Below are 26,577 nucleotides of genomic sequence, written 5' to 3' on the forward strand. Positions count from 1 at the left end.
CTTGTCTATTACTGCAAAATATGGGCAGATTCATTTTCTCCTTGGTGTAAATAATGCATAGAACAGAGGGGACACTTACGAAGATTTACCACTGCCAGTGGGCCCCAAAATTGCATTCAGTCCTGGTCTCATGATGCCACTGTAAGACAAAATAGATAGATGGCATCAGTAGTTCAGAGTTTCTCTGAATCTGATTTTCAGGTAGGCTACACTCAGAAGCCGGGTGGAAACAGTTTTTAAGTGTTGCGCTGGGGAGAAAAGCCTGTAGAAATGATGGATGGGGATGCTGCTGCCTTTTCTCCTGGTTGCTGGAGCATGCACAGGCATTGCTGGTAGTTCTGCCTAGCCCCTAAACATGCACTCAGCGAGCACTTGTGTACGCAAGAGGCAGGCTGCACGTGCAAATGCCTGCGTGTTGTGATGCCAGCTTTGTCTGGCACTGAACTCTGGTGCTGCTTGTTAGCAGTCCCCGTTGTGAGTACCTGGGCTTTGGGTCTGGCCCAGGACAGCCGTTCTCGTGGTCTAGCACCGTGCAGCCTTGGAGGCTTGGTTTTACTTTCTGACCCGTGCTTCTTCCCCTTTAATTTCTTATCGTGGAAATTTCTGGTTCTACAGATTAAGAAACATACACAGTATACATATGTGGCTTTATATGTGATTTTAACACAAAAACCAGTATGTAATGAAGCAAATGCAGATGCTGCAATTTTTGTAAAAAGGGAAAGAATAACGCATGTTAAGCATTGGTCTCATAAAGCAAACCAGGAGACGGGCCTTCTCTTGCCTTGTGGCAAACAACCAACGTAAGGCAGGTGAGTTATCGTAACGTGCGGCCCTCAAGGACAGTGGGAAAGATTTTACCAGGTCATGGTTTGTAGACACGGGAACTGCATAGGGCAAAAGACCCACAGTGTGAATCCAGCACCCGCTGGTCTTTCCTGTGTTCCTGGGGTGAGCCAAGGCACGAGCGAGGAGGAGCTGCCTGTGTTTATCACCACAGCACAGTGGGAGACGTGCCGGGCAGCGTGCAGTGAGCACAAGTGGCTCATTTGCCACAGCCACAGTACTCTGGCCATGGCCATAACTCAGGCAGGTGAAAGCAAGTATATATATTACATGTAACATATATATAATTCTGCGCATTGTGCTCAGTAGCTGAGTGATGGCAGTGGGCTTCGCTGCCAGGACAGAAATAAAAGATGGGCTTACTCCAAAGAGAGGTCAAAATACCTACTTGAGATCTCTCAAAACTTCTTTACTGGCTGTTTTTCTACAGCACAGGAACCCGGACTTCACCTTCACATGGTAGGAGATGTTGTGGAAAGTTAGTGTGCTTCCTCCCTGGTTTGCCAGGTCTGGAGAGGTCTGCTTGCTGCTCGGGATGCCGTTTGTACTCGACTCTGACATCTGAATGTTTATGTGGGACTGGCCTCCTGCCATTTTTCCTCTAGAAATTAAGAAAATGGGGGGGGGGGGGGGGGGGGGGAGAAGAAGCTTGGTTAGGTATGGAGAAGAAAGATGTGTCTGTCCCAGTGCGTGGCACTGGACCTGCTGGGGCCCTTGCAGATGCATCCATCCCAGTCTCTCTCCATCTGGGTCCTGCAGCTGGAGGTGAGGCAGAGCTGGCGAGGATACGGCTGCAGCGCCTGCAGCTGGAGGAGCCTCCCAGCCCTCGCGAGCCCTTCTCCTGCCCGAGCTCCAGGCACCTTTCACTGCAGGGCTTTGCTGACTTGACGCTCCTCCTGGAGGGCAGCCTGGGACAGAGGAGCACTGCACATAAATTCTGCCAGCATGTTTGAGACCGCCGGCGCAACGGGCTCTCTGAAAGGCCAGCTGCAACCTGTGAGGGGCAGGGGGACCTGGCTTGATACTCCTCTCACCCCTGGCACTCCTGTGCAGTGACAGTAAAATTTAGAAATCGTTGGTTTATGTTTTTAATTGAAATAATTTGGTGAGGCTACAGGAACACAGCAACTGGCACCATTCCCAAGGCTTTCTTTTCCTTGGGCTTGTTTTTATGTCAAATCCGGAAGGCTGTTGCAGTGTAATAACCATCATTACCTCACCCCTTCCCTTGTCAGCCAGGCTCCTACCTGTAAGCCCATCTCAAGGTGCAGGCAGCACGGGGAGGCTGCGCTGGAGGAACATGCTCCTGGGGGATGCTGGCCAGCCTTGCGCAGGCAGACCTTTGTCCCCTTTGTGCTGCCGAGTGGCACGGGCTAGCTGAGACAGGGGCAGGATCTGGCCCCTCAGTGTATATCGGGGGACTGCTCGGAGTCTAACTAGGGCAGTTGGCCCCGGGGGAAATGTTGGTAACACAGCAGTTTGGGGCAACAGAGAGGCAAGAGGAGCTGCCAGGAGCTGTGGGAAGGTCAGTCCCCTACGTTGATGTGGCTGTTCCCTTGCAGCAGGAAACACAGATGGCGAGACCTTCTCAGGCATGCTGAATAAATGGGAGAGCAGTTAATAAAACGAGCCTCTCCAAAACAGCCATTTAATCTAACGGAGTCATATGGTCACATAAAAACCCAGCCCTTATCTTTTCCACTGATGCTGGCATGCTGTTGTGGTTGTTTGACAGCCAGCCAAGTTCCCGGCGGCGATGAGCACAGTGACGTGCTGCCTTCAGGACCAGGCTTTCTCCATGGGAGGGCTGGTGGCCAGCAGCACGATCCCACCAAGGCCACCTCTTCTGACAAAACCATGGGCTTCCCTGCCAGCAGAAATGTGAGGTCTTAGTGTTTCAGCCCGTCACATAATTTTGCACCAATTTTCCCGTGATGAAAAGAAACCGCGTTCCACATGTGATTAGGATGGGACTGGTTTATTTTTAAGTTAAGCTAAAATGGATCCTCAGTAAATTGAGCATCATTTAGATGTGCGGCAGTTAAAGCCTGGAGGCCTTTTACTGACAAACTCCCTGCGCTCTTATCTGCTTGCCCCAGGGAAGACTTCTCTGCCTGCCGGAGAGCAGCAGGACTAGCCTGGCTGGGCACCAACTGCTGCCCTGTAAGAGGAGGTTTTGCTAAAGCAGAGATGTGCGCTCAGAGCCACTGGGGGAACGTGTCGCCAACAGTCTCACCGTGCGCTGAGCAGACGGACGTTTGCTTGCACACGTATGGGCTACCAAACCCTCAGCTGTGGAGCGGCACCGTTACAAAATCCCTTGAAGCACTGGGCAGCCAGCTGCACGGTGTGGGTGCGGAATACATCAGAAGAAAGTGCAGTACTGACCTAGGTATACTGATGCATCTGTATGGTACCTAGGTGAGTATTTTACTCACCCAGATTTTTCTCAGCTTAATATTTCAGTATTACTGATGGAACATTGCGAACATGCTGTGTGTGAGGTGGGAGTCTGTGGAATGGTTTCCTTGTTTTTCATTTTGTTTGGGTTTGCTGCTTAGTGGCAGCTAGGGCCACAGAAGGGCACTGGCACAGCCAGGCTGCTGATGTATGTCAGCACGGTGCTTAGCGGCTGCGGTGGCTCTTCAGAGCGACTAGTGGTCATTGAAGAACGAAACGGCAAAATTCTCTGTTGCTTAAAAGTGGAGTGGGTAGTTGTCAGCTGCTATGTGAAATCTGTGTTAGTTTTTAAAAGGAGTATGGCCATTGTGCTCGGCGTGATAACACAGCCTTGGTTCTGGACGTGCTGGTGGGAAGGGAGCTCTGGAGGCTGCATACCAGCTGTGAGCAGGACGATCCCCAGCTCCTGTGGTGGAAACCTCCAGCTGGAGACTGTTCCAGCAGTGCTTTGGGTTGCAGCTGCCACGGCGCAGGGAGAGGAGGAAGCGCTACCCACAGAAGTAAAGTCTGTGCGCCCCAGCATGAGGCTTGTAATTTGGTTCTCTCTTTTGGAAACCTTTTTTTTTTTTTTTCCTCATTCCTGTAGGATAAGTGCTCCCAGTGAGATGCTCATTTTATAAACAAACCCTTCCATTTCTGATCTATCACTAAGCTTCTCCATAGGAATACAGGAGGATGCTCCTTTATGGCAAATGTAATTGTTAGCTGTTTGTAATTGCTTCTTCAGAATGGATTTGTAAATATTACTGTAGTTCTTGTAGAGAAAATTTATTAAGTTTAATGTGAGATAGAGCTACGAAGCATGTTAATTCAGAACACTTGCAGGACAAAGAAACAACCTTGACAAAATCTTAATCAAATTGCTTCATATGCAAGCTAGAATTCCCTAAATGAAGTTGCCTAGAATTCATTGCAAATTGCTTTCAAATATCAAATCCTTTAGATCAGAAAGGAGCAGGAGAGTCAATGACATTGTGTACTGGCCACCGTATTCAGAAACACTTATTAATACGATGAAATATTTCATATCCTCATCAAACCAGCTCTGGTTAAAATCCATTATTTTTGCATCAGTTGAATATAAAATTGATGCGCTCTTTGGGACTATTAAAAATTGGATTTATTTTCCCCACATCGTCTAAAATATTTTTGTTGCAACTGCTTTCAACATTGATCTCAGTCCAAGCCTAATGGAAAAAACTTTCCTTTAGAGAGACTTAGTGTCAGAGATTTTTTTCAGGAGACAAAATATTGGATCTTGAGATTTAACATTTTAGTAGTGGCAAAATGAAACTACTTTCTTAAATATACCATGAAATCTCATTGCCCGATGTTCAAATGCGAAGACAAACTCATTGTGCTCACTTTTCTGTGTCTGCTTCTCAGACTTACAAAGTACAAAGTCTTATTCTCTGTTCATATGCAATGGCACAAAGCAAAATGAGAAACAACTAAACATACAACAAACTACCACTGACTTAATCTTACTTTAATCTTTTAACTGCACCAAACCCTATCTGGAGTCTTTCAAACTGTTTTAGTGAATCTGATTTGAAAGCCTTAAGATATATTGTATGTGTAAAAGCTAAGTGACATTCCTTCATGCCAGTCTTCCTCAAAGCTTTGGCACCGGCGAAATGTGCAGTTCAAATACAAAAAAACATCCCAGTGAAGTGGCGGCAAAATTTCAAGTGGCAAAATTCAGCAGTGCATTTTGGTTGATTTTTGAAAATCTGTCTGATTATTTTAAGTATTTTATCTCTATAGAGAATTGGAGTTGAAATTACTTAGGGAGGAAGAGTTTTGGTGACCCCAGCAGCTTTCGGCAAAGTTTTCTAGACGAAGGTCTAAGCCTTCAAATCATAACCTGTCCTCCTTTTTCTGAATCCTTGAGCCTGCCAGGGAAACTACTGTTGAAAAAGCTTTTATTTCTCTTATCGATAATGGGGACAAAGTTTAGCTTTGTGGCGTGCTAGCTGAAATGGTTTGTATTATAGACATGCATCTTAAACCGTGGATAAATATAAATTCAGAGGGCTGCACAGCCTCATACTGCCAGCCCAGCACCGCACAGCCTTCTTTCTCAGAAAAACGCATAGGAAAATAAAACTGCTCGAGTAAGTACGGATAATGCGATTCGGACAATCTGCAAGTTAATTGGAAACCAATTTACTGGGAATTTGTAGCCTGCCTTTGGTGCAAAGCAGCCCTCTGCACTCGGGTAAGTGTTGTCTGCAGTGCATTAAGACACACAGGCAAGCTCTGAATGTGGCTCTTCTTGCAAAATAGTCTTAACTTTTCACTGTTTCACTAATTTTACTTTAACCCTCGAAGCTTTCTCCCCCCATTTACAAATCATATATTCATGAATTCCATGCCGAATTTCTCAATCCAATTCCTTGGAGAGCTAGGAAAAAGTAGGCAGGTGTTTCGTTACGTTTTCAAAGCCACTGGATAAAACAGAAAACCGAACCCAAGCACGCCATGATGGAAACACTTCACAGTGGCAGAGCAGCCCCTGTGTGCCCCGGGGGGCAGAAGAGCAAGCCACCAGCCTGAGTTGTGCCTGCTGCAGCCGCAGCGGCGGGGCCGCGGCTGGTCACTCACCCGCAGCGCTGGGTCAGGGCAGCAGGACGGCTGAGGAGGTGGCAGGGCAGTGGGAGCCGTGGGGAGCAGAGCGGTGTCCCCAGCCGCTGGCTCGGCCGGCAGGGACGGGTTGTGGCTCCGGCGTCATCGCATCTTCTGCTAAAGTTGGGTTCCCCCTGCGCCGTCACCCAGGGGAGTCTCCACCCTCCGCAGGGGTAAGGAGAGGGCAGGGCCAGGGCAAGGCAGGACTTTCACCTCTTCTTACTTCAGCCTGCCGAGTGGTGGTGGTTTTGTGGGATAACGGGCGAGGGCATGTCCTTGATGCTGTGCAGGGAACCAAGCCTGACACAGCCTGATGCAGGCAACTTGGTCCCTGGCGCATGCTGTCTCCGTGGCTGTGCCTGGACATCCTCTCAAAGAGGCCACGGCTTTCTAGCAGCTGCGCTGACACGCGCAGTGGTGGTGGTGGTGCTGAGCACTCTGCTCCTCGGGTTTGCTGCCTGTCCTGCTTCCCTGTGCCAGGTGCACTGCAGATCCCAAGCGCAGCAGCCCCAAAGGCGAGTCGCGCCTGGAGAAGCTCCGTCTGCAGCCCGGCTGTGCTGCTGTCACGTGCCTGCAGCCCCGGCACCGTCGCCAAGCCAGCTTTTGTAGATGAGTGAGTTAATCTCTTAATGTTCGGGAATCGCATTCCTGGGCTCTTACCCTTTCTTTTATTACTAATTTTAACATGATTTAATTTTTTATATTTATATAAGACTTGCAAGCGTCCTAGTAGCTAGTGAAGGCTACAGCGTGGTCCCAGTAGTGTTTGACAAGGTATTTATATGACTAGATAAATGCAGAAAATACCAGTATTTCATGCAGGGAGCACATCTGCACTCTCACCTGGTCTCATTTCGGGTATCCCCCATTGAGTCAGCAATAACCAGAGCACTAGCACATGACCCAGAGGAGGCTATCACTGTCAGCATGACTGATAAAGCAAAGAAGGAAAACGGAGATGACAAACAACACTCGTTGTCATAGGTACTCACCCTTAGAATGCAATGTGATTGTTTTTTTTTCCAGTTGAGGTCACAGATCATTTGTGCAGATCAGTTCCGAGCAGGTCAGTGCGTGCTTGGTCCTGCCTTCAGGACCACCTAAAAGAGAGCTGCAGCCTGCATTTGCGTTGCAGTCTGAAACAAGGAGTGAAAAGTGTTCAGCCTCTCTTCCTGCAGCGTTGTGGGGGTGGATGGGGGTTATTTAATTTGACTGTGAGGTTTCCTCGCATACAGCAAGCACATAAACTGTTCGGATCAAGTGGGGAGTCAGTCTAGTGAGGCTACTGGGACTAAGCTGTGAACTTCACTAGTTGTAGAGATGCTTGAAAGTTTTGTATGAGTATAGTACTGAGGTAATTGCATTAAAATTAGCAGTAAAAGAAGGACGAACAGTGTGGGCACATGGTTCCTGAGCAGTAAGACAAGAGATTTCATCAGTGGGGAGACTAACATCTCAGGGGGTTTGCTGTGACTGCAGTCACACAAAGTCTTCACAGGAGCAGCTGAACCCAGACCTCATGTTGCTGCAGGGCTCGAAACCTGCTCCTTCTGAAGTAACTGATTTGAATGTTGAGAGATAAGGAGCTTCCACCCTAGTCAATTTATTTTTTATCTTACTGTCCTCAAGGCCATGCCTGCCATCTGCCTGTCAGCTACTAAGAAACCCTGGCACACTTATTTGTCAGATGAGAATGCATAACAAACATTCATAAATTTTTCAACATCTATTTCAAGACGAACCTGTGGCCATATCACAAAACAAAACAAAACAAAAAAAACCTGGATATTAGTAACTGATTAAGTAGGGAGTTCAGCCTTTCAGACCTGTGTTTTGTGCAGTCAGGTGTGTGACACAGCCCTGGCACAGAGCAGACCTTTGGTCAGCTCACAATACATAAAACAAGAGATGTTTCATCTCAAACCACGAGTGGGGCGTAGCCTTATCAGACAGCGCTTCAGAATAGCTTTCATCCATCTGCATGTGCTGTTTAATATTAAATCTGACAGAGGGCCGTTACCCCCGGCACCCCATAGCTTGGGCAGAAGCTGTGGTCCTTGCAGCCACCAGTTGCGAGGTTCCTGGGGCAGCCTCTGGCTCTGCCGAGGTGGGAAGGGCTCCGTGCCGGTACCCCAGCACCTGGAGGCAACGTTTGTAAAACAGGAACAGGAACGTTTGTGAAACAGGAACTGTAGTTACGTAGGGAGAGGAGACAAGAATTCATTTGGGAAGAATAAGAGTTGCTAAAAAAAGGCCTGAAGTGGCGAGTGCTAGGACGGGCTGTGGAGCCTGAGTCTGATTTTACCTGCGATGATGCAAAGCGGGAATGACTCCTGAGCTGAGGATCAGGGTGGCGTGGTGCAGTAGAGCACTTACACCGTGATATCGCAGGCAGAGCTCTTAGCACCGAGAACAAGATGAAGATGGCGTAAGGCTCGGCATTCACACACCTCAGGACATTATCTGTGCTGCAGAAAAGGCCAGTTAAAGTCACCAGGACGTAAACATCACATGTATTATTATTACCTGGTGCAGGGATACCTGGTCAGTTTCACTGATGCGCTGCCTCCTGGTGGGCCTGTCTGTGGCCCCGTGGTCCTCCGGCCTTACGAGCGCCTTGTCTCTGTTTTGTGGACCCAAACATGATGCACAAGCAGTCCCATTTGCAAGCTACGTGGAAAGGGTGAGGCGGGCAGTAAGAGCAGCGGGTAGGTGGCTGTCTGCTGTGTCAGAAGGCTGCTCCGGTATCAAAGTATCGCGAGCTCCTTCTAACGACCACAAGCCACGTCCTGTCTCGCTCTGCGCCCCAGCGGGCTGCTTTCTCTCAGAAATGGAGCCACAGCAAGGGGGCTGAAGTGCAGCAGGTGGGGAGCGCCGTGCTGGCTGGGAAGTGAACCCGGTGACGTTCCCCACGGCCTGGAGTCCAACCAGTGCAAGGTCCCGCACCCAGGCGGGGCAGCGCCGAGCCCCAGCACAGGCTGGGCAGGGAGCGCGCTGAGGAGACGGGCGTGGGGCTGTATGAAAACCGGGCACGAGCCGGCCGCGTGCGCTGGCGTCCTGAGAGCCGAGGGCATCCCGGGCCATGGCGCCAGCAGCGAGGCCGGCGATTGCCGCACATGGCTCCACTCCCATAAGGCCCCAGCACGTGTCCCCCGCTTGCTGCCCGCAACTCACGGCAAGGCCGGGCAGGGTGTGCTGTGCTAGTGGAGCTGCGGTCCTGCAGCCATGCAGCCTGCCCGCTGCGCACTGCGGCCTCCGAGCCGGGGTGCTGCGGCTGTGCTGGGGGCACAGCAGGCGGTGCTGGGCTTCCCTGAGGGTCATGGGAAGGACCGGGGGGTGTGCAGCGGCTGACAGCGAGGGGTAAGGCCGGGGCTGAGCAGGGGAGCAGGGCTGGTGGTTGTAGGGTGGTTTTAGGGGCTCGATTGCACCCCCCCGAAGGTGTGTTTCTGGAGCTCGAGCAGAGGCTGAGTCATATGTGTTCAGTGTCTGAAAGCGCAGGCTGAGTCGTGTGGTTTGGGGGCTCTGGAAACAAGGCTGAGTTGTTCGTTTTCAGAGCTTGGAAATGGAGAGCCAGCGCTGCCTTTTGGGGCTGGAGAGCGAGCTGCAAGCCAGAGGGTGGGGGAATTGCTGAAACTTCCCAAAAGCCTAAGCCCTCCATTCATAGAAAGAGAAGTCAGATATTTAGGGCATCTAGTATCTGAGGGGGAATGAAGAATAAATCCAGAGAGGATTCAGGGTATTGTTGAGCTACCCCTACCCAAAACTAAAAAGAAGTAAAAGTTTTAAGAGAAAGAGGTTTTTAAGGAATTAGGAGTCACGAAGTCCAAAGGAAAATAGATACTCCCTGATGGGAGAGAAATGCTGAATAAAGTGCTAATGAGGCAAATATTAACTGTTTTACATCAAGAGGGTCATTGGGGAATTCAAACAATGTGTGACGCTGTGCTATGGAAATACGTATGTGTAGGAATACAAATACCCTGGCTGAACAAGTATGCAGGAGTTGTGTAGTATGTCAAAAGGTGAATAGGAAAATTATCTGCAGTCAGCCCAAAGGGGGGTGAGAACCAGGAATTCAACGCTTCCAAAATGTACAGGTAGATTTTACAGAACTCCTTAGAGTAGGTAGATTTAAATACTTGTTAGTCTCGGTAGATCATTTGTCAGGGTGGGTGGAAGCTTTCCCTTCAGTATCTGCTACTGCGAACATAGTAACTAAAGCAATTCTAGAACAAATAACTCCCAGGTATGGAATTGTTGAAAATATTGACTCTGATCAAAGAAATCACTTTATGTCAGAAATATTGCAAGGGCTAATGTGGACTCTAGGAATTAAGTGGAAATTTCACACTCCTTGGCATCCTTCCTCTTCTGGAAGGGTGGAGAGGATCAGACAATAAGCAGCAATTGACTAAGTTCTGGAAACTCAGCTTCCCCAAACGAAGTGCTTACCTTTGACACTTCTCCAAATTCAACCTGCACCAAGAAAAGATGTGGGAGTTTCACCATATGAAATATTATTTGGATTGCTGTACATGGACAAAGGGAATGAATTACCTCAAACTGAGACAAAAGATGCTTTTCTTAAGAACTATATACTCGGGCTGTCGTCCTCTTTGTCATCTCTCATGACCTGTGGATCATTAGCTCCAACCCCACCCTTGGAAGCCCTGATCCATCCATTCCTAGCAGGAGACTGGGATTTGATGTGAACATGGAGAGAATTGAAACTGCAACCTGAGTGGGACGGACTGTTACAAGTGCTCCTGACTACTGAGATGACAGTAAGAACAGCTGAGAAAGGGTGGACTCATACCTGGGTAAAAGCATCAGTTAACCTCGATACCTGAGAGACTGCATTAACAAAGACTTTTAAGGTTAAAAAACTGTTAAAACTATCTACTGTAAACCTTTAACTTCTCCTTAGAAAAATTCTTAATGAATTAATGAGTAAAAGGGATTGAATTACACAGAATTGGAGTCTTTACAGGGAACACTCCCTGGAAGTGGGAGAAAAGGGGGGTGTTTAATCCCCACCAGAAGAATCCTTATTAGTTTGTGATTTTTATTGTTTTTCTTTATTATTATAGCGATGTATACATAGAAATGATGTATTTTAAGTTTATCTTGGTAATACCTATTCTCAATGGATTAGCGATAGGATGGAGGGAAAAAATCAGCATTTCCAATTAATCCAGAACATCTCTTGAGTTCTATCTCGAAATAATTGTTGGATTTGCACCCAGATGCCCAGAAAGACTGAAAAGGCCTTGTCCCTGATCGCTATTTCCAACAGCAACTGTGTCTGGATTCTCTAGATTTCTCAAAATGACAGATCATACCCAGTCCCGGGAAGGAATAGATTTTGAAGCTGAGCTCCCTACACATAGTCCTGGCTACAATATACTGTGTTATCAAAGGTGCTTTTTAAACAACATTGATAGAAAACTCAGGGGGCAGTATTACTGACCCTGGGTGTGGAAATATCCATGAAATAGGGAATAATCCGTACTGTACTGAATATGGTAGCCACGGGAATGCTAATATACATAATGCGCACCAGATACAACATGAGAATCCTGTAACCAGATGGCCTGCCCCAAATGGCAAGGTGTGGTACTGGCTATGTGGTAATAAAGCCAGGAAGGTGTTGCCCCTAGGATGGAAGGGAGCTTGCACCCTGGAGGAAATAATTCCAAATGTAACTATTATTGAAGACCCACAAAGCCAAAGCCCCTTGAGACCACACGCAGAATTAAGTGGACTCCAAATAATCCTCTAGTAAAATTCTCTAGCATTTCACAGTTTTGCAAGGTGGTTTTTACCTTGGTTAAGGGTGAATGAATTAGAAAAAGCTACTGTAAATATCTCAAAATACAAAAATATTGTAAATATATTGAAGATCTAGAAAATAAGTTAGATAAGTTTGCAAAAATAGTACTCTAGAATCAAATAGTATTAGATTTATTAATAATCTCATAAGGAGGAGTGTACACCGTAATTAATACTAGTTGCTGTATATATGCAGATCAAATAGGATGAATTTGACTGATCTCAAAAATATTTGGGGAAAAAAAAAACACAAGATCCTACATAGAGTAGCTCAAGATGACAATTCCTGGGGATTTAGAAACATTTGGGAGAAACTAATTTCGTGATTACCTGAATAGAATTGGCTCAAACAATTATTTGTTGGTATTGTAATAATAATGGCATTGTATATCTATCATCCCCCGTGACATCCAAAGAAGAACACTGCACCTTAATGTTGGAAAAGCTCAAGAGTGCGGTATGTGCAGAGGTGCAAAAACAACAATAGGAGTAAGAAAAGAAGAGGGGGGAATTGTGAGAAACAAAGTTGTATTTTTGCAGTACAGAACTAATTTTCTGTATTCCAAGGTAGTTGTGTAGTCATAATAAGGAGAAATGGTAAGTAGATAAGTGGACGGTAGAAGGCCTCACTGTTCCAAAATAAGGTAGAAGCTTGAGAAAAACAGGATGAGCAGTGTGAGGACAGTAAAACAAAGATCACAAGTTCTCAAAACATAAGAAAGGAGAAATTAAAGGGTTGAAAAAAAGAAAAATTGTACATATGTGGTATAGAGGAGTGTCGAGTAGCTTGTGAGCCTGTAGTATTCAGCCAGTGAGGAAACAGGGGAGGTGATCAGGTGTCAGGTAATAGGGAATATAAGGTTATGATTTGTTTACCAAAATGCACTCCTGATTGACAGGATGCCTGCCATTGCAATCGCGAATAAAATAGCTTCACAGAAGATCCTGTCTGAAGAAAATTATTTGAGATGTTTCTCACAGTGGGGTGCCCTGGATAGGTGGGCTTTTGGGCAGGAGAGGGAGGGAGGAGGGTGTTGGGGCTGGGCGGTGGGAGGGGGGCAGCCTGGGCGTGCAGACCCTCGCTGGAGGTGGGGGTCCGGTCGTGTTAGTCCCTGACCCCAGGGACGCTGGCATGCATCAGGGTGAATAAAGTGTTCGAGATGAGCAAAAAGGCACTTTCCCCCCTTCCCACATGTACTCATTGTCTGGAATAGTTACCGCCTTAATTGTCCAATATTTACACCATATTTGGACAATTATGACAGGTCATATTAATATGAAGTTATGGCAGTGATTGATTTACGACCTTGGCCACACACCAGATTGCTCCAAGGAGCCGGAGCTCCCATTAGCTTAGAACCAGAAAGAGCTTTTATTGAGCTGGAACTGCAGCGAGCTTGCAACAAGCAGGAACAGGAGCTGGGTAGGGCTGGAGTTTTGAGGCACCTTGTAACAAGAAAGAGCATTTCTCGAGCCAGAGCTGTGATTAGCTGCAAGTTCCATCAACTTTGGGCATCAATTAGCAGCATCAATAATACAACCCAATCCCTTGGCGGCCCACCCAGGTTCCTCAACGCCAAAGAGAGGCGTTCAAACCAAATTGTCTGAAGTCAAAAAAAGACAAACCAAGCAAGCTGGCTAAAGACCAAAGACGAACCAAGCAAATTGATCAGTGACAAATAAACACGAAACTACAAGCAGAAACATTTCCTCCTAATCCCTAGCCAGTGCCAGCTTCCTCAGCTCGGGGTTCCCTGGGTAGCTGCTGCTTGCCCGACCCTGCCAGCTGCCCCCACGCACCGCACCGTCGGGGCACTCACCGGACATTGCCTTTAGCGCAGATGTCCCCCGGTGCTGCCAGGTCCATGTTCCTCGTCTGGGCTCAGGGCTGAGACTTCATAGGTTTTGGCCATTCCCGTGTGCCACCAGCTGTGCTGGAGAAGCCCCCAGTGAGGTGGTGGCCTCGTATTGCAGCTGGGAAGACACAGCCCTCGATGCCACCTGAGCTCCCTGCCCTCCAAAGCAGTCACAGCAACATCCACCAGGGTGCATGAAAGCAGAGATGGGGCGGGGGGAGGTGTCTCAGGAGTCTGCAGTGCACAAGGACTGAGAGGCCCCATGTCTACGGGCTCAGTTACCCCCAGTTAGCAGGCACGCCACTTAGCAGACCCAGGTGTCAACGTACCATCAATTAGAGCCAAATTACCACTAGGAAGGCCAGCATCTGTTACAGGAGTAGAGCAGGTGCTTATCCTACAAGTTAATACAGAATTCAGCTCTTGAAGCACGTGTATCCCCCCTGAGCCCTTACCTGTACGTGTTCCCATACCCGTGTGCGCACACCCATCCACATACGCCTGTACGGTGCTGCCCGCACCACACTCACTGAGGGCACCGGGTGTCTGGCTCCAGAGATGCGGCATGGCCGGGAGACCCCTGCGGAGAGGCTCTGGTGGAGAAGCTCCTGCAGAGGGGCTCCTTTTGGGTAGAAAGCAAGTGAAATTTGTACCTTTTTGGTGCTGGTGCCTGAGCACCAGGTCGGCTCCTGGTCTGTCCATCGTCGCAGTTTCTCAGTGCTGCCACTCGCCTCACCAGGGGCTCTCAGTGCCGGCCACGGCTGGGAGAAAGCCTCCAGCTCGGGTGCCGCAGGCACCGACCCCTACCTGCCCCGGCTCTTTCTGTCCTCTCGCAGCCCGATGGGCCCCGCGCTGCTTCTCCTCGCTGCAGCCGGCGGCTTCTCGCTCCCACCGCACGGCGGCAGCAGCCAGAAACCCTTTTTGTGCTGAGAGCAGCACACCGAGAGCGAGGAGAGGAGCGGCCCCGGGGGGCGTTGGCAGCCCGGCTCGGCCCTCGCCGCGGAGGGGGCTTCCAGCCGCCCGGCCCCACCGGCCCCGCGGCCGCGGCGCCAGCCCCGGACCCCGCAGCACGGCCCGGGAGCGGCCCCCGGGGGGCGCCGGGGGCCTGGGGACGCCGGAGCGGGACGTGGGCAGGTAGAGCCGCGGGTATCGGGGCTGCCACTTGGCGCGGGGTGGCAGCAGTGCTCACTAATCCCTGCTCACTAATCCCTCTCCTCCTCCTCCAGTACTGTCACAGTCCAAGTGCCAAAGCAATAAATTGGAAGCGGTTATAAGTTTTTTGACACTTTTATAAGTATTTATGCAAAATATTTAACCGATTGGCTGGTGTCTTTCTTTCCCCTTAGGCAGCGGCAGCTCGTTTGTATGGTTATTGATGGCATACGAGTGCATTTCCGTAAAAAACCTTAGATCAAATGTTCTTTGGGGTGGCGTTGGGGGAATAGTAAAAGACTTCTGGTTTCTGGCTTCTTCCTTGCACCCGCCTGCCCGGCCAGACCTGCGACGCAAACGGCACCTCCACAGTATTTCCTTCTGCAGACAGTTTGTTTCCAGATCTCTGCTTTGACTGCTAGGCTCCTTGGCTGCAGATTTCAGTCTCCCAGTGGCTTCCCCCTGTCCATAACGTGGCCGTACCAGTTGTTAATCAGTTCTGTTGCCCTTACTCCTTCACACATTAAACCCTCCCTGCTGCTATGGGATGGTGCTAGTGGCCCTTATCTTACTTAGACCAGGCAGCACGGCGAGCTCTGCTTAAATAGAAATCCTGAGCCAGAGCCTTCCCAGTTCTCTGCCTGCAGGTCCCACAGCGGTGGGTGGTTTTCCGTCCTTTGTGACTAAAATGGAAGCTGGGGGGAGGACAGGGCGATATGTGAGCTACAGGCGAATGCTTTGACAGTTAGGGCAAGAGTAATCTTAAACTGTGAGTGAGTCTGTGGATCGGTTTCTGTACGTGGATCTTCTTTTCTCCTGCCCATTAGCAAAACGACGAGTGACCAGCCCTCGGGCCGATACAAATCTGCTTGCTTCCAGTGCTTCCCATCGCCGAGGTGATCGGCTCCGGGGCAGACGCATTCTGCAGCGGAGCGGGGGATCGAGGCCACTCGAGGCAGCCTTGGGAGCAGCGACCCCTCCCTGCCGTACAAAGTCAGCCCCTGTGGAGCACGAGCGACCAGGACATGCAAACAGAGCGTGGCACAGCACTCAGGGCAGGGCGCTGCAGTTTGCGTGGCAGTGCGTGCAGGCAGGATGAGCAGGGAGAGTGCTGTCACCGCTCTTCTCCAACGGTGGTTGTAACCTGCTCGTGAAGAGCCCGGCCATGCTAGCCACCAGGCAGAAAACCATGGCCTCCACATCTCTTGCAGCCTCTCCAGCCGCAGTCACCGATGTGGCTACCCAGACAGAGGTCTTAGGGAAACACGTGGCCGTCCAGGTCTTGGGCTGCAGGGTGTGCCCGAGTCTTCTGTCGGTGTCTGACAGCAGCAGCGGAGGGTATGCCTGTGGGAGGTGTGCCCAGGTTGAAGAGCTGCTCAAACAGGTAGCGGAGCTTCAGAAGGAGGTGAGTAGGCTAAGGAGCATCAGGGAGTCAGAGAAGGAAATGGACTGGTGGAAGCATGCTCTGCCCTCCCTGAGACAGACTCACGAGCCTGCCACAACACAAGTGCCTCCTGCTACACAGAAGACGAAAGTGCCCCCATCCCACCAGGCAGTAGGAGGGGATGTAGGCCAAGGGGGGGAATGGAAGCAGGTTTCTGCTCGGGGTGGTAGGCGAGCCCTGTCCCTGCCCACCTCACCTTCCCATCTACCCTTATATAACAGCTATGAGGCTCTAGAACACGACAGTCAAAACAACGATGTAGACGAAAGCCCATCCCGGTTGGAAGGGGTGCCTCAGGCAAGGCAACCTACCCCCCGCATCGCTACATCTTCTGTCAAGAAGGAAAGAAGGGTTATCGTCATGGGGAACTCCTTTCTGAAAGTGACAGAGGGCTGTCCGGACCCAACGCACAGGGAAGTCTGCTGCCTCCCTGGGGCTCGGTAAGAGACATTGCCAGGAAAGTCACTCACCTGGTACAGCCCACCAACTACTACCTGCTACTGGTTTTTCAGGCTGGTAATGACGAAGTAGCAAGGAGAAGTCGGAGAGCAATCAAAACGGACTTTAGGGCTTTAGGGAGACTAGTTAAAGGTTCAGGGGCACAGGTTGTGTTTGCCTCTGTCCTTCCAATAGGGGAGATCTTTGTCGACAAGCAGACTCATTAACACTGTGGCTTTGAGACTGGTGCAACTGGCAGAACTTTGGGTTTGTTGATCATGGGAAGGTCTATGCAACACCGGGCCTGCTGGCACCAGATGGGATGTGCCTCTCTCAGAGGGGGAAAGGATTTTTGCCCAGGAGTTAGAGGGGCAGATAGATAGGGCTTTAAACTAGAGTCGAAGAGGGAAAGGAATGATAAGCTGAGGGATGGTGCACTAGAATCAGAGGGACTGTGTACTAGTGAGGTCCTTCGGTCGGCTCCACAAGATGCTGCATGCAGGGAAGCGCAGTTGAAGTGCTTCTACACAAACGCACACAGTATGAGGAATAAAATGGATGAGCTAGAAGTCTTGGCCCAGTCCCACAGCTACGACATCATTGGTATAAGCGAAACCTGGTGGGATGAGTCCTGTGGCTGGTGTGTTGCAATAGATGGTTACAGGCTCTTCAGAAGGGACAGACAAGGTAGGCGAGGTGGTGGGGTGGCGCTGTACATGAAGGAGGGGATGGACTGTGTGGATCTTGAAGTTGGTGAAGGCAAAGTTGAGAGCCTCTGGGTAAGGATTAAGGGATGAACAAACAAAGGGGATGTCGCTGTGGGAGTCTATTACAGACTGCTGGGCCAGGATGTCGACGCTGATGAATTATTCTTTGACAGACAGTTGAAATGGCTGAAATGACAGGCAGCTGCAGACAGCAGAGCTTTTCAATGCTGTGTCTTGGCGGTGAAAATGAGCCTGTCTGTGCTGCTGAGCTGGGGGGGCTCCAGCCATGGCTTTAAGGACGGTCGGAAGCAGCGACGTGCACCAGGCTGCCCGTCCTGTGGGGCTCACCTGTGAACCCCCCGCTCTGCTGCAGGGCCTGGTGTCACCAGGGCACATGGGGGGGCCACTGGCTAAGCTGGAAGGTGGCTCCGGCTCTCGGACAGCAGGACCTGCAAGCACGAGAAGAGGTAGGGGCTTCCCCTAGCTGCCTTCTGTAACAGCTGCATGGATAAATACCTTGTTTATGCGGTTCTGCACGATAATGGCTACTACTAAACAGCGCGCAAGCTCAAACAATAAACCTAACCCAATCTAATCTTCTATTTGTAGAGAGCTTGTTGCAAAACAGATTTCACCCACCACAGAGGAGAAGGTACGTTGGAGCTGTCCAACACAGCATCCTCACACTGCAAATGAAGCTGCGGCCTCCGAGAGGGGCAGTCAGTCCCCCAGGAAATGTGAGGGGAACCAGGCCCCCGCCAGGTGAGGGTTGGCCAAGCCCCAGCGTCCCACTCGCCGGGGGAAGCTGGAGCCACTGGCTCTGGGGCAGAAGGTCAGGGCTGAGCTCAGCTCAGCTCAGTCTATGTCTTCTGTCACCACTTGAGTATTAAATTCAGCATGGGGGATGCTCCCACCTCCCTGCCTGCCTGGCTGTGGCACCTCCTAGGCACAGCACGAGCATGAAGTTGGATGCAAAGGGGCTGGGGGAAGTGTCCCCCAGCGCAGACGCCTGCCTCCGACATCCCCTGCATAAAGTGCAATGCGCTGACCCAGAGGACAAGGACACCGTCCCCTCTCGCTTGGTTCCCGGCAGGGCAACGTGCCACAGAGGACATAGCTCATGATAAGGTCCGGCACATTTCTGTCGGCTTCCCTAACCAAAAGGAAATGTGACAGCAAACACCAGTAATGTAAGCCCTCGGCAGCCAGACACTAAAGCTGTGTAGCCGTACAACGTTGCTGGGGGCCTTTTTGAGACACACCAGGGTGTATTTAAGCTTTCCTTTTCCTGAGCATTTTCTCTTTAGCAAAATGGTGTGTCCAGCCATCTTCCCAGGGATGGACTTGACTTCCCTAGTGACTTACTAGATAATTAAGCAGTCATGCCTGCTGCTATCAGCCAAATAATTTAATTGGAATACTCATTCTGGCTTGTGATGTAGCTGGCGGGCAGCCTTGGTAAGGGTAATGGCTTTTGGCTCTGCAAAGAACATCAGATAAGCTTTAAAAAATTACATTTGCCACTTCTCATCTGCTGTGCATCAATGAAATACTGGCTAAGGGAACTTGGCCACAGTTTACCCTTGACTTGTGTGGATCAGGAGCTCACCTTATTTCAGTAGCTTTGTGTCAGCTCCCACCAACCAGCCGGAAATCTCCGTGTGTCAGAAGTCACAACGATCTAACACTGAGGAGTTCTGCAAAAGGATACACTTGAACACTGAGGGAAATCTTGCTGATGTCTCGCTATCCCCAAAATAGATTGTCAGGCAACATTAGTGGGGCAAACAAGGAATAACAGACTTGGAAGAAAATAATTAGCCACCTTGTTGCTACCGTGCAGGCTAATTTACTCTGAAACTGTAACTCTCTGTCTAGCGTGATTTTGCGCACAATGTAAAGAACCAGGCTGTTATCTCAGGGAACAGAGTAGCTAGCCTCCCCCTTCCTGAGGCCCGATGGGGCAGCTGTGAGGACATGGTGAAAATTAATCACTCCCACTAACTGGATAGAAATAGCATATACCTGGGAATCTTGGCTTACACTCTGCTGCTGCTCCTGCCCGTCTGTCCCTCTGAGGTGCTCACCCACATCTCTGTTCTGATGTGGGAGCTGAGAGGAGCTGCTTCCATCTGTGCAGCCCAGGCCAACCAGTCTTCAACTCTGTCCTCCGCTGGGAAGAATCATCATCCCTCCTGCCTCTAGTGGCAGAAGTTAATGGAAAAAAGCAGAGCGAGACCCAGGTTGCTCAGAGCTATGAAATAAAAGCAATTTGACAGAAAGGTATAATGGAAGTGAGAGCACTGAGGAAAGACCTCAGACAAGCGACTTCAGACGTACCCACAGTCTGCCCAAAACCTGAGTATCAAAACCTGTTTTTAACTGACCTTAAAATTGTGAAGTGCAACAGTAAGTGATAATGTGATCACAGTCATAGCTGTCCATTCAGATCTCCCACCATCTCCAGTGCCATGGAGGTACTCGAGCCTGAACTGCCAGTTTGAGCTCTTGTTTTACAACAGCATAACTCCACTGGGGCTGGAGATGAAGCCTGAAGTACTTTCATCTGTTAAAGACAGTTTGGGTTAGTTCAAGTAATGTTTAGTTTTTACTGTATGAGCTTCTGTTTCTGGAAAATTACAGCTCAGTCATCTGCATACATGGCAGAAATGAAATGAATCCAATGTATGTGGGACCTCTACATGAATACAAAAAGACCTGGGACCTCATTTATTGTAGCGTCTTACGCATTCATTTTCTCAGTGTCAACCAGGGAATGCATAGTGTGTGTGTGGGGGGGGGGGGGGGTGCTGAAAGAAGTAACATCTGTGACTCTGTGCCCAGGGTAGTCTATTCTGCCTCAGTCTCTTCTGAAACATGTGGACCCCGAGTACAATTCAGGACTAAGAATCCAGACCGCTGTATGGAATGAGACTGTAAAAAGGGAATGTCCTGCACATTGCACTGTAGACTTCTTTTATTTGCACACACTGCAGGTAAAACAAAATATATGATTGCTGTATAAAGAAAACATCCTACAGTTGCACAGACTTAATTGCTAACTGCACTAGACATCCTACTTTTATTTCTTCACTTAAAAAACATATATTTATATATATAAAAGAAAATTACCTATAAATACAATGGAAAAATACATTTGAAAGCTTTTTATAAAACTTGGCCCAACGGTATTTTAATAAACATATTTATGAGAGAAAGACAGAAACAGACACACAGGGAAACACATCCATAACGTCTAATGCTTGTCTAAATCCTGAAAAGAAAATCTGCTCTTTGGTGTTACTAAGCAGAGTTAGCTGCAAGAGTTTGAAGCATCTAACATCCCAGCTTAAAGCCTCTGCTCCACCCTCTTGGCTGTGTATGCTTACCATCATTTCACACAGGCTTTGCTGGCTTCGAGCTCCCGTGATAGCTTACAACCAGGCAGGGAAACAGAATCTGCAAAATGCGTGCTGTCTTCCTCCTAGGGCTCCATCCAACCTCCTTTACATTCAATGGAAAATACTACTTTACTTGGACTGAATTTTCTACAGAATATGTAAAGTGATTTGCTGTCAAAACAATGACCACTCAACAGTAAAAAATACTTGTTAACATGGAAAAATCAATTAGCCCACACAGTGTAACAAATAAGTTCAATAAATACGTTGTCTTATTTGTTACAATTTTTTATGGAAGCATTTTGTTAGCCTTCTGCCCAAACCAGCCAAATGAATATTCTGCCACAGCACAACCAGAAGTTCATCCAGCAGAGGTTCAGTGAAGAACAAGTTCCCCAAAAAAAGAACATTCCTTCCTCACCAATTACTAAGGGAATCCAGCCCCAGGTCCCTGTAGACTCCTATTAAAGGCAAATTGAAGTCTGGCACTGGCCTTAGGAAGTGGAGGTTCAGGTTCCTTCACTTACCAGAAATGGGGAAAGTGGACAGTCCCTGGGGCAGTCCCTCTGTTGCCCAGTTGGGAAAGGTCATGACCAGCCACTAAGCATATAGCAGTCATCAGCAACTAAGCCCTGAGCACATTTTACAAGTTTCCTGGGAGGTTTTCCATCCAGCATGTGAAATGCAGGGTGCTGAGGCATCTTCATTATCTCCATTTAGATTGGATTTTGCCTCAGCGGGAAATGAAACAAATCCTAGTAGGGGCTGCAGATGCACTGAGCCCGAAGCCCAGCATGACCCCCAGGAACACGTCTGTTCCTACAGCAGTCGTGGCTCATAACAGCGCAGCAGAGTTTTTCTGTTTAAACCACGAACACACAACATCCAACTGCATTTATTATCCAATCAACATTTCAGACTGACTCCCCTGTTCTCATGATCTAAAGGATAAGTGACAAAAATCAGGCATATATAAAGTCATATGGGAAAGCACATCTTGCTATATTCTACTTACACCACTGGCTGACAGTTAAAATTATTTCCTGGAATCCCAGAATCGTTCAGGCTGGAAAGGACCTCGGGAGGTATCCAGTCCAACCTCCTGCTCACAGCAGGACCAACAATGAATTCAGACTGAGATGCTCAAGGCTCTACCTGGTCATACAAAGTGCCCCAAAGCTTTCCCTCCTCCAGGCTGAACAAGCCCAGGTCCCTCAGACTCTCCTCGCAGCTTCCTGACCACCTTGTTTGCTTTTTGCTGGCCTTCCTTGCTCAAGTTGCTCGGTGGTTCTGGTTCACAATTTGTTTCCTTGTGCCAAAGTAGGTGAAAACAGAGCTTGAACATCTGAGCAACAAAGAACAATCATATTTCTATACTGTTTTTGAGAAAGGCTTATCATTTCTTGCCTTTCTAAACGTCATTCGCAGCCAGGAGGGAGAAAGGAAGATGGTCAAAAGAGAACACAATAGTTTAACTGATTCATGAATAGAATTTTCTACAACAGAAAAAAAAAAACACCTCTCTTATTTTCCCACTGTACATGTAGAACTAAGAATAGGTATATGTTAATGAAATATGATTTGAAACGGTATTTCACATCTAGTGAGAGCAAGCAGAATGTTGTAAATGGGTGGGAGTTTTAGCACTGAGGTAAGCATATCTAGCATTTCTGCAAGATACCAATGAAAACTAAAATATCAATGAAAGAACGCTTGAAGGAGAACACAGGATTCTGTACTTACTTATTTTTTCTTGCAAGGTAAATGATTTTTGTCCATCTATTTTATCTTCATACTACATAAAAGCACAACATTTTAAGAAATGGACATAGTTCTTTGAAGCAGTTAGAGAACTTCTATTATGCATACAACTAATTTCTTACTGGATTTTCCTTTGATGTGTTATGGCCTGTCTCACATGCTCAACCCAGTGCAAAACTAAACTGGTAAGCAGTTTCCAACTGCAGCATCAAATCAAATCAACGTTGCAGAAGAAGTCTTTTCTACATGCTTCTGGATGAAAGCAGTTCTGTCCCTTACTGGAAAAAGTGAACCAGTAAATTTATAATAGAATGAAAAATAAACGCCTATAGTGTCAGCTATTGACACATGCCACATGGGCTTCTAATCCTGGCCCTTTTTTTTAAAAATTAAGACATATAGTAACCTTTTTAATATCAAAATAGTAGCTAGTGAAACTTCCAATAGCAAATCATACATCCCACCCACAGTGCCTGAAAATGCTCACAGAGACACTGTGTATCAAAAAGTATTCAGGTTGCATCTGCATGCCCTTGTTATAAGGAGGCACACAGAGAATTTGGTGCATTACCCAAACAGATTCTGGTTGCTGCACTGTCTTCTATTCTTCAGGGAACATCATGCTTGTCAAAAACTTTGCGTGCTTTGCTTTTAAGCAAGAAACATGAGAACTGGTTTAGAACTGATGCCTATGAGTCTCTATAAATGTCCCGGAAGAAGGAAGTATCAGAAATCCTTGTCCCAGCCTGAAAGTTCATCTGGAGGGGTTCCCTCTTCAGGTGGATAGCTATCAAAGTAGCTGTAATCAGTTGGTCCAGACAACTATGACATGAAAAACACAAAGAAATAGTTATTTCAGAAGGTACCTTTTGAAAATACTTTCAATTGATTATGCGTCATTTGTATTGCTACCAGTGGAGGGAGGAAAGGCTAACATGACTAGGGATGATTTCTTTCATTGAATTAAATTCCTCCTTCTTTAAAAGCTAGAACTCTAGAAATTAACTTGCACAACAGAACAATAACATTAGCATCCATGTACAAAAACACTCCCCAAATATTATGAAATCCAGGATTTCATCCAGAGGCCTATGAATTTAGTAAGAAAACTGGTCCACGCTAAGTTCGGTTTTGATTCAAATTTGTTTAAGACCTCATCTACAAACATGGGGTAACTACTCAAAGCAGATTGTGGAATTGTTTGTTTCAAATTGTGTTCAAAGTGAGCTTCAGATTCTTTACACTCAATCTTTTTTCATTTTATGGCAAAGAGAAATGGTCCACTTAAAACGTGAAGCTTATCTACGGATGTGCCGTAATACCATGAAAATACAGGAATTTGTACTCTGCACAGTAACGTGACCAGTGCATCTTAACATTTCCGTCTAAGAAAATACATTTTTTCACTGTTCATCAATAAATGTTCACCATTTCTTATAATAATGGTGAAAAACTACTGTGAAGTACACAGGCAGAATAACATTTCCATTATCTAACTGAATTTAAGTTATGTATCGCTTGGGTCTCTCTCTCCTTCCTTCAGCTTTCATTAAACATGGAGAGCTATAATAATGCAAATACATTTTGGGGAAATTCTGCACTTGTCATCAGTTGTTTCTTTGGAGTCAAGCACCTTTATATTAGTAAAGCATGAAGATATTGAAAGCCAGAGCCGATACCTCTCTTTTTAAAGGTGATGTTAATTTCCTCACTTTCAGACCATCCCAGTTAAAACCATTCAACCACCTGATTAAAAAGAAATGAGAGACTGACAGGGAGAGACTGAGAGACAGACCATTTTCTGTTAGAAGCATTGTATTATTAAAAGCTTAAATGCATGTGAACAAGGGCTATAGAACATTTTTGCATGACAACAGTCCATGTGACAACACACTTGTTAGAAGTGGGAAACTCAGCACTGTCTTTGCCATACAAGGAAGCAGTAGCAGGGAGAGCTTCAGAACCACCAGGTACATGGCATCTCCTCTCTGCAGAAGTGTTGAAGTGGCAGGCAGTCTAAAGTAGATGGTTTAGTGCACATGGATGCATATGCCTAAGCACTGCCACGCAAAGATGTATGTGTCGCCTTGGGATTCAGCCCTCTTTTAACAACATGAGAAAAGGGAGACAAATAGAAGAGCCAAAGCACTTCGTTTCCACAGAACAAACTGCAGGGCTTAGAAATAACTAAGATGAAAAGAAAAAGCAGGAAATGTCTAATCCACTGAGGTCTTTCTTGATTAAAAGAAAGAGGACATAAATCTGATATTGCTCCAGAGCCCTTAACTACTCTTCTTGAACAGCAACTGTTTGGCTTTAGATCAGAGACTCAGGAGATCTAAGAGGGCAGATAATCCTGACTACTACCGGCATTAATTTCTCTGCAAATGGAATTAAACTTCTGTGTCAGCAACCTGTAACAAAAACCAGTCAACAACAAGATGTTTCTAGTTGATCCTGCTGAGGATTTATGTTGATATTGTTGCTTGCTGAAGTAGCAAACATACTCAATAGCAACGCGAGTATCTCTTACACAATCTGTCTGGAAGTGTCTGAAGACTTATGGAGTTAGTGGACTGGGTTCTAAAATACTAAAAATATTCTCAAATTAAAAAACAAATTTTCTTCCTGGCAGTTTCTTTCACTTACCTGTGCTTCTTGATGTCATTAATTCCATTCCTCAGATTGCCTAATCTTTCTGTAGGGTTTTGCCTTAAAAACAGAAAAAGAATAAGCATAAAAATTTTGAAAACGTTATTATTTTTGGAAAAGAGCATTGGTCCTGACTGCTTGCACTGAACAGTTACTCAGGGAGGAAGCTTGCATACAACATATAGTCACATGAGGAGACATAAGGAGGTGTTTCTCTCTCCTCCTTTCTCCCAAGGATGGAGAAATCTTCCAATCTGGAAGCCAAGACAGTGTCACTCTGCTGTTAGAAGTAGCAGGAAGTTAAGTGGTTGAATTTTAGTTGCACACCTTACATCTTCTTGGCCAGCAGGTCTGTTCACGAGTTGTAAAAGGAGGCAGGCCAAAATTAGCAGCTTCAAAGGTCATTTTAATCCCACTGTGCAAACACAGCTATGTGTTCCTAGAGCCGTGGATGAAATCCCACAGGAGCTGGGAGTTCAAAGTCAGCAGTGTCACCAGTCACAGGCCGTGACTCTGACAATGTGCTAATGCTTCTGAGTTAGACAGCTCCTTTTGAAACAGAACCTTTTTGCACACTTTTGAATGGGCTTAAGCCAGCCCTTAAATCAGGACCTAAACTTTGTGGAGGAGCTATATGCCTAAGTAATTTTGGAAGCATTTCTTAAAACTTGATAATAAAACTAAGTTCTCTAGCTCCTTCCTTAGCCCTCAGCTACACACATTTTCCCTAAAATGTCTTTCAGAAAACTACAGAAAAATTCATACTTAAAGAGGAAGCCCACACCCTGCATTTAAGGCTGTGCAGACTAAGAGGCGTGACACGCTCAGAGGCATGCATGTGTACTGAATATAATCAGAATAGACCATGTTAGGCATAACAATGTTAAATGAAGTTGTAAGGAATTTATGACTTTAATCTGGATCTTAAATAGCTCTAACTATCTACACCCAGTCTCTCACAAACTGCCCCTCCTACCTGCAAAGTCTGCGGATCAAATCCTCAGGCCGCCTTGTTATTATTTTAGGAAAGTCCAGTTTTTCAATGCCTTTGAGAATCAAGTTATATGTCATCATTTGATCAGCCCCGGAGAATGGTGGACTAGAAAAAGAAAGCACATTGTTACATAGAATTGCTGGCAAGAACACATCTGGCCATTTCTTATCCAAGCAAACATTTGAGAATATGGAAAAAAAAAAAACAAACACGTTCCTAGCTTGACAACCTGCATTTCAGCCTGTTTAAGATACTTGAAGGGTGTGAAGTTGGCAAACTGCCTGTAGGAATCAGGGATACTGCATGACACATGTCTGTCAAAGCTAACCCTGCCCCGAGCCTGACTCAGAAGCTTCCATGTTGTACTAATATCAATTGGACACAAAGAAGTGTCATGCAAGTGTGC

At 47.3% G+C, this 26,577-nt stretch overlaps 2 protein-coding genes across 4 annotated transcripts in view; both read right to left on the minus strand.

Moving 5' to 3' along the window:
- The window catches only part of ABCG2 (ATP binding cassette subfamily G member 2 (JR blood group)), a 38,968-nt gene extending 16,612 nt beyond the window's left edge, over positions 1-22,356 (minus strand). The window contains exons 1-6 of the mRNA XM_083835080.1: positions 20,753-22,356; positions 14,276-19,929; positions 14,078-14,202; positions 13,587-13,700; positions 1,235-1,447; positions 80-139 (exon numbers count right to left, since the gene is read on the minus strand). Of these exons, the coding sequence (XP_083691206.1) occupies positions 80-139; positions 1,235-1,447; positions 13,587-13,633 (320 nt within the window). The 5' untranslated portion in view covers positions 13,634-13,700; positions 14,078-14,202; positions 14,276-19,929; positions 20,753-22,356. The remainder of the gene's footprint in view (positions 1-79; positions 140-1,234; positions 1,448-13,586; positions 13,701-14,077; positions 14,203-14,275; positions 19,930-20,752) is intronic.
- Positions 22,357-22,507: 151 nt separating this feature from the next.
- The window catches only part of PRKG2 (protein kinase cGMP-dependent 2), a 29,349-nt gene continuing 25,279 nt past the window's right edge, over positions 22,508-26,577 (minus strand). For 2 of the 3 annotated variants that reach the window (XM_083835077.1, XM_083835079.1), the window contains 4 exons: positions 26,154-26,276; positions 25,175-25,237; positions 24,205-24,271; positions 22,508-23,347 (listed from right to left, as the gene is read on the minus strand). In XM_083835077.1, the coding sequence (XP_083691203.1) occupies positions 23,252-23,347; positions 24,205-24,271; positions 25,175-25,237; positions 26,154-26,276 (349 nt within the window). In that variant the 3' untranslated portion in view covers positions 22,508-23,251. The remainder of the gene's footprint in view (positions 23,348-24,204; positions 24,272-25,174; positions 25,238-26,153; positions 26,277-26,577) is intronic. The other variant, XM_083835078.1, reaches the window with a different exon arrangement.

Source organism: Anser anser (genome assembly GCF_964211835.1).
Source record: "Anser anser genome assembly, chromosome: 4".
NCBI lineage: Eukaryota > Metazoa > Chordata > Aves > Anseriformes > Anatidae > Anser > Anser anser.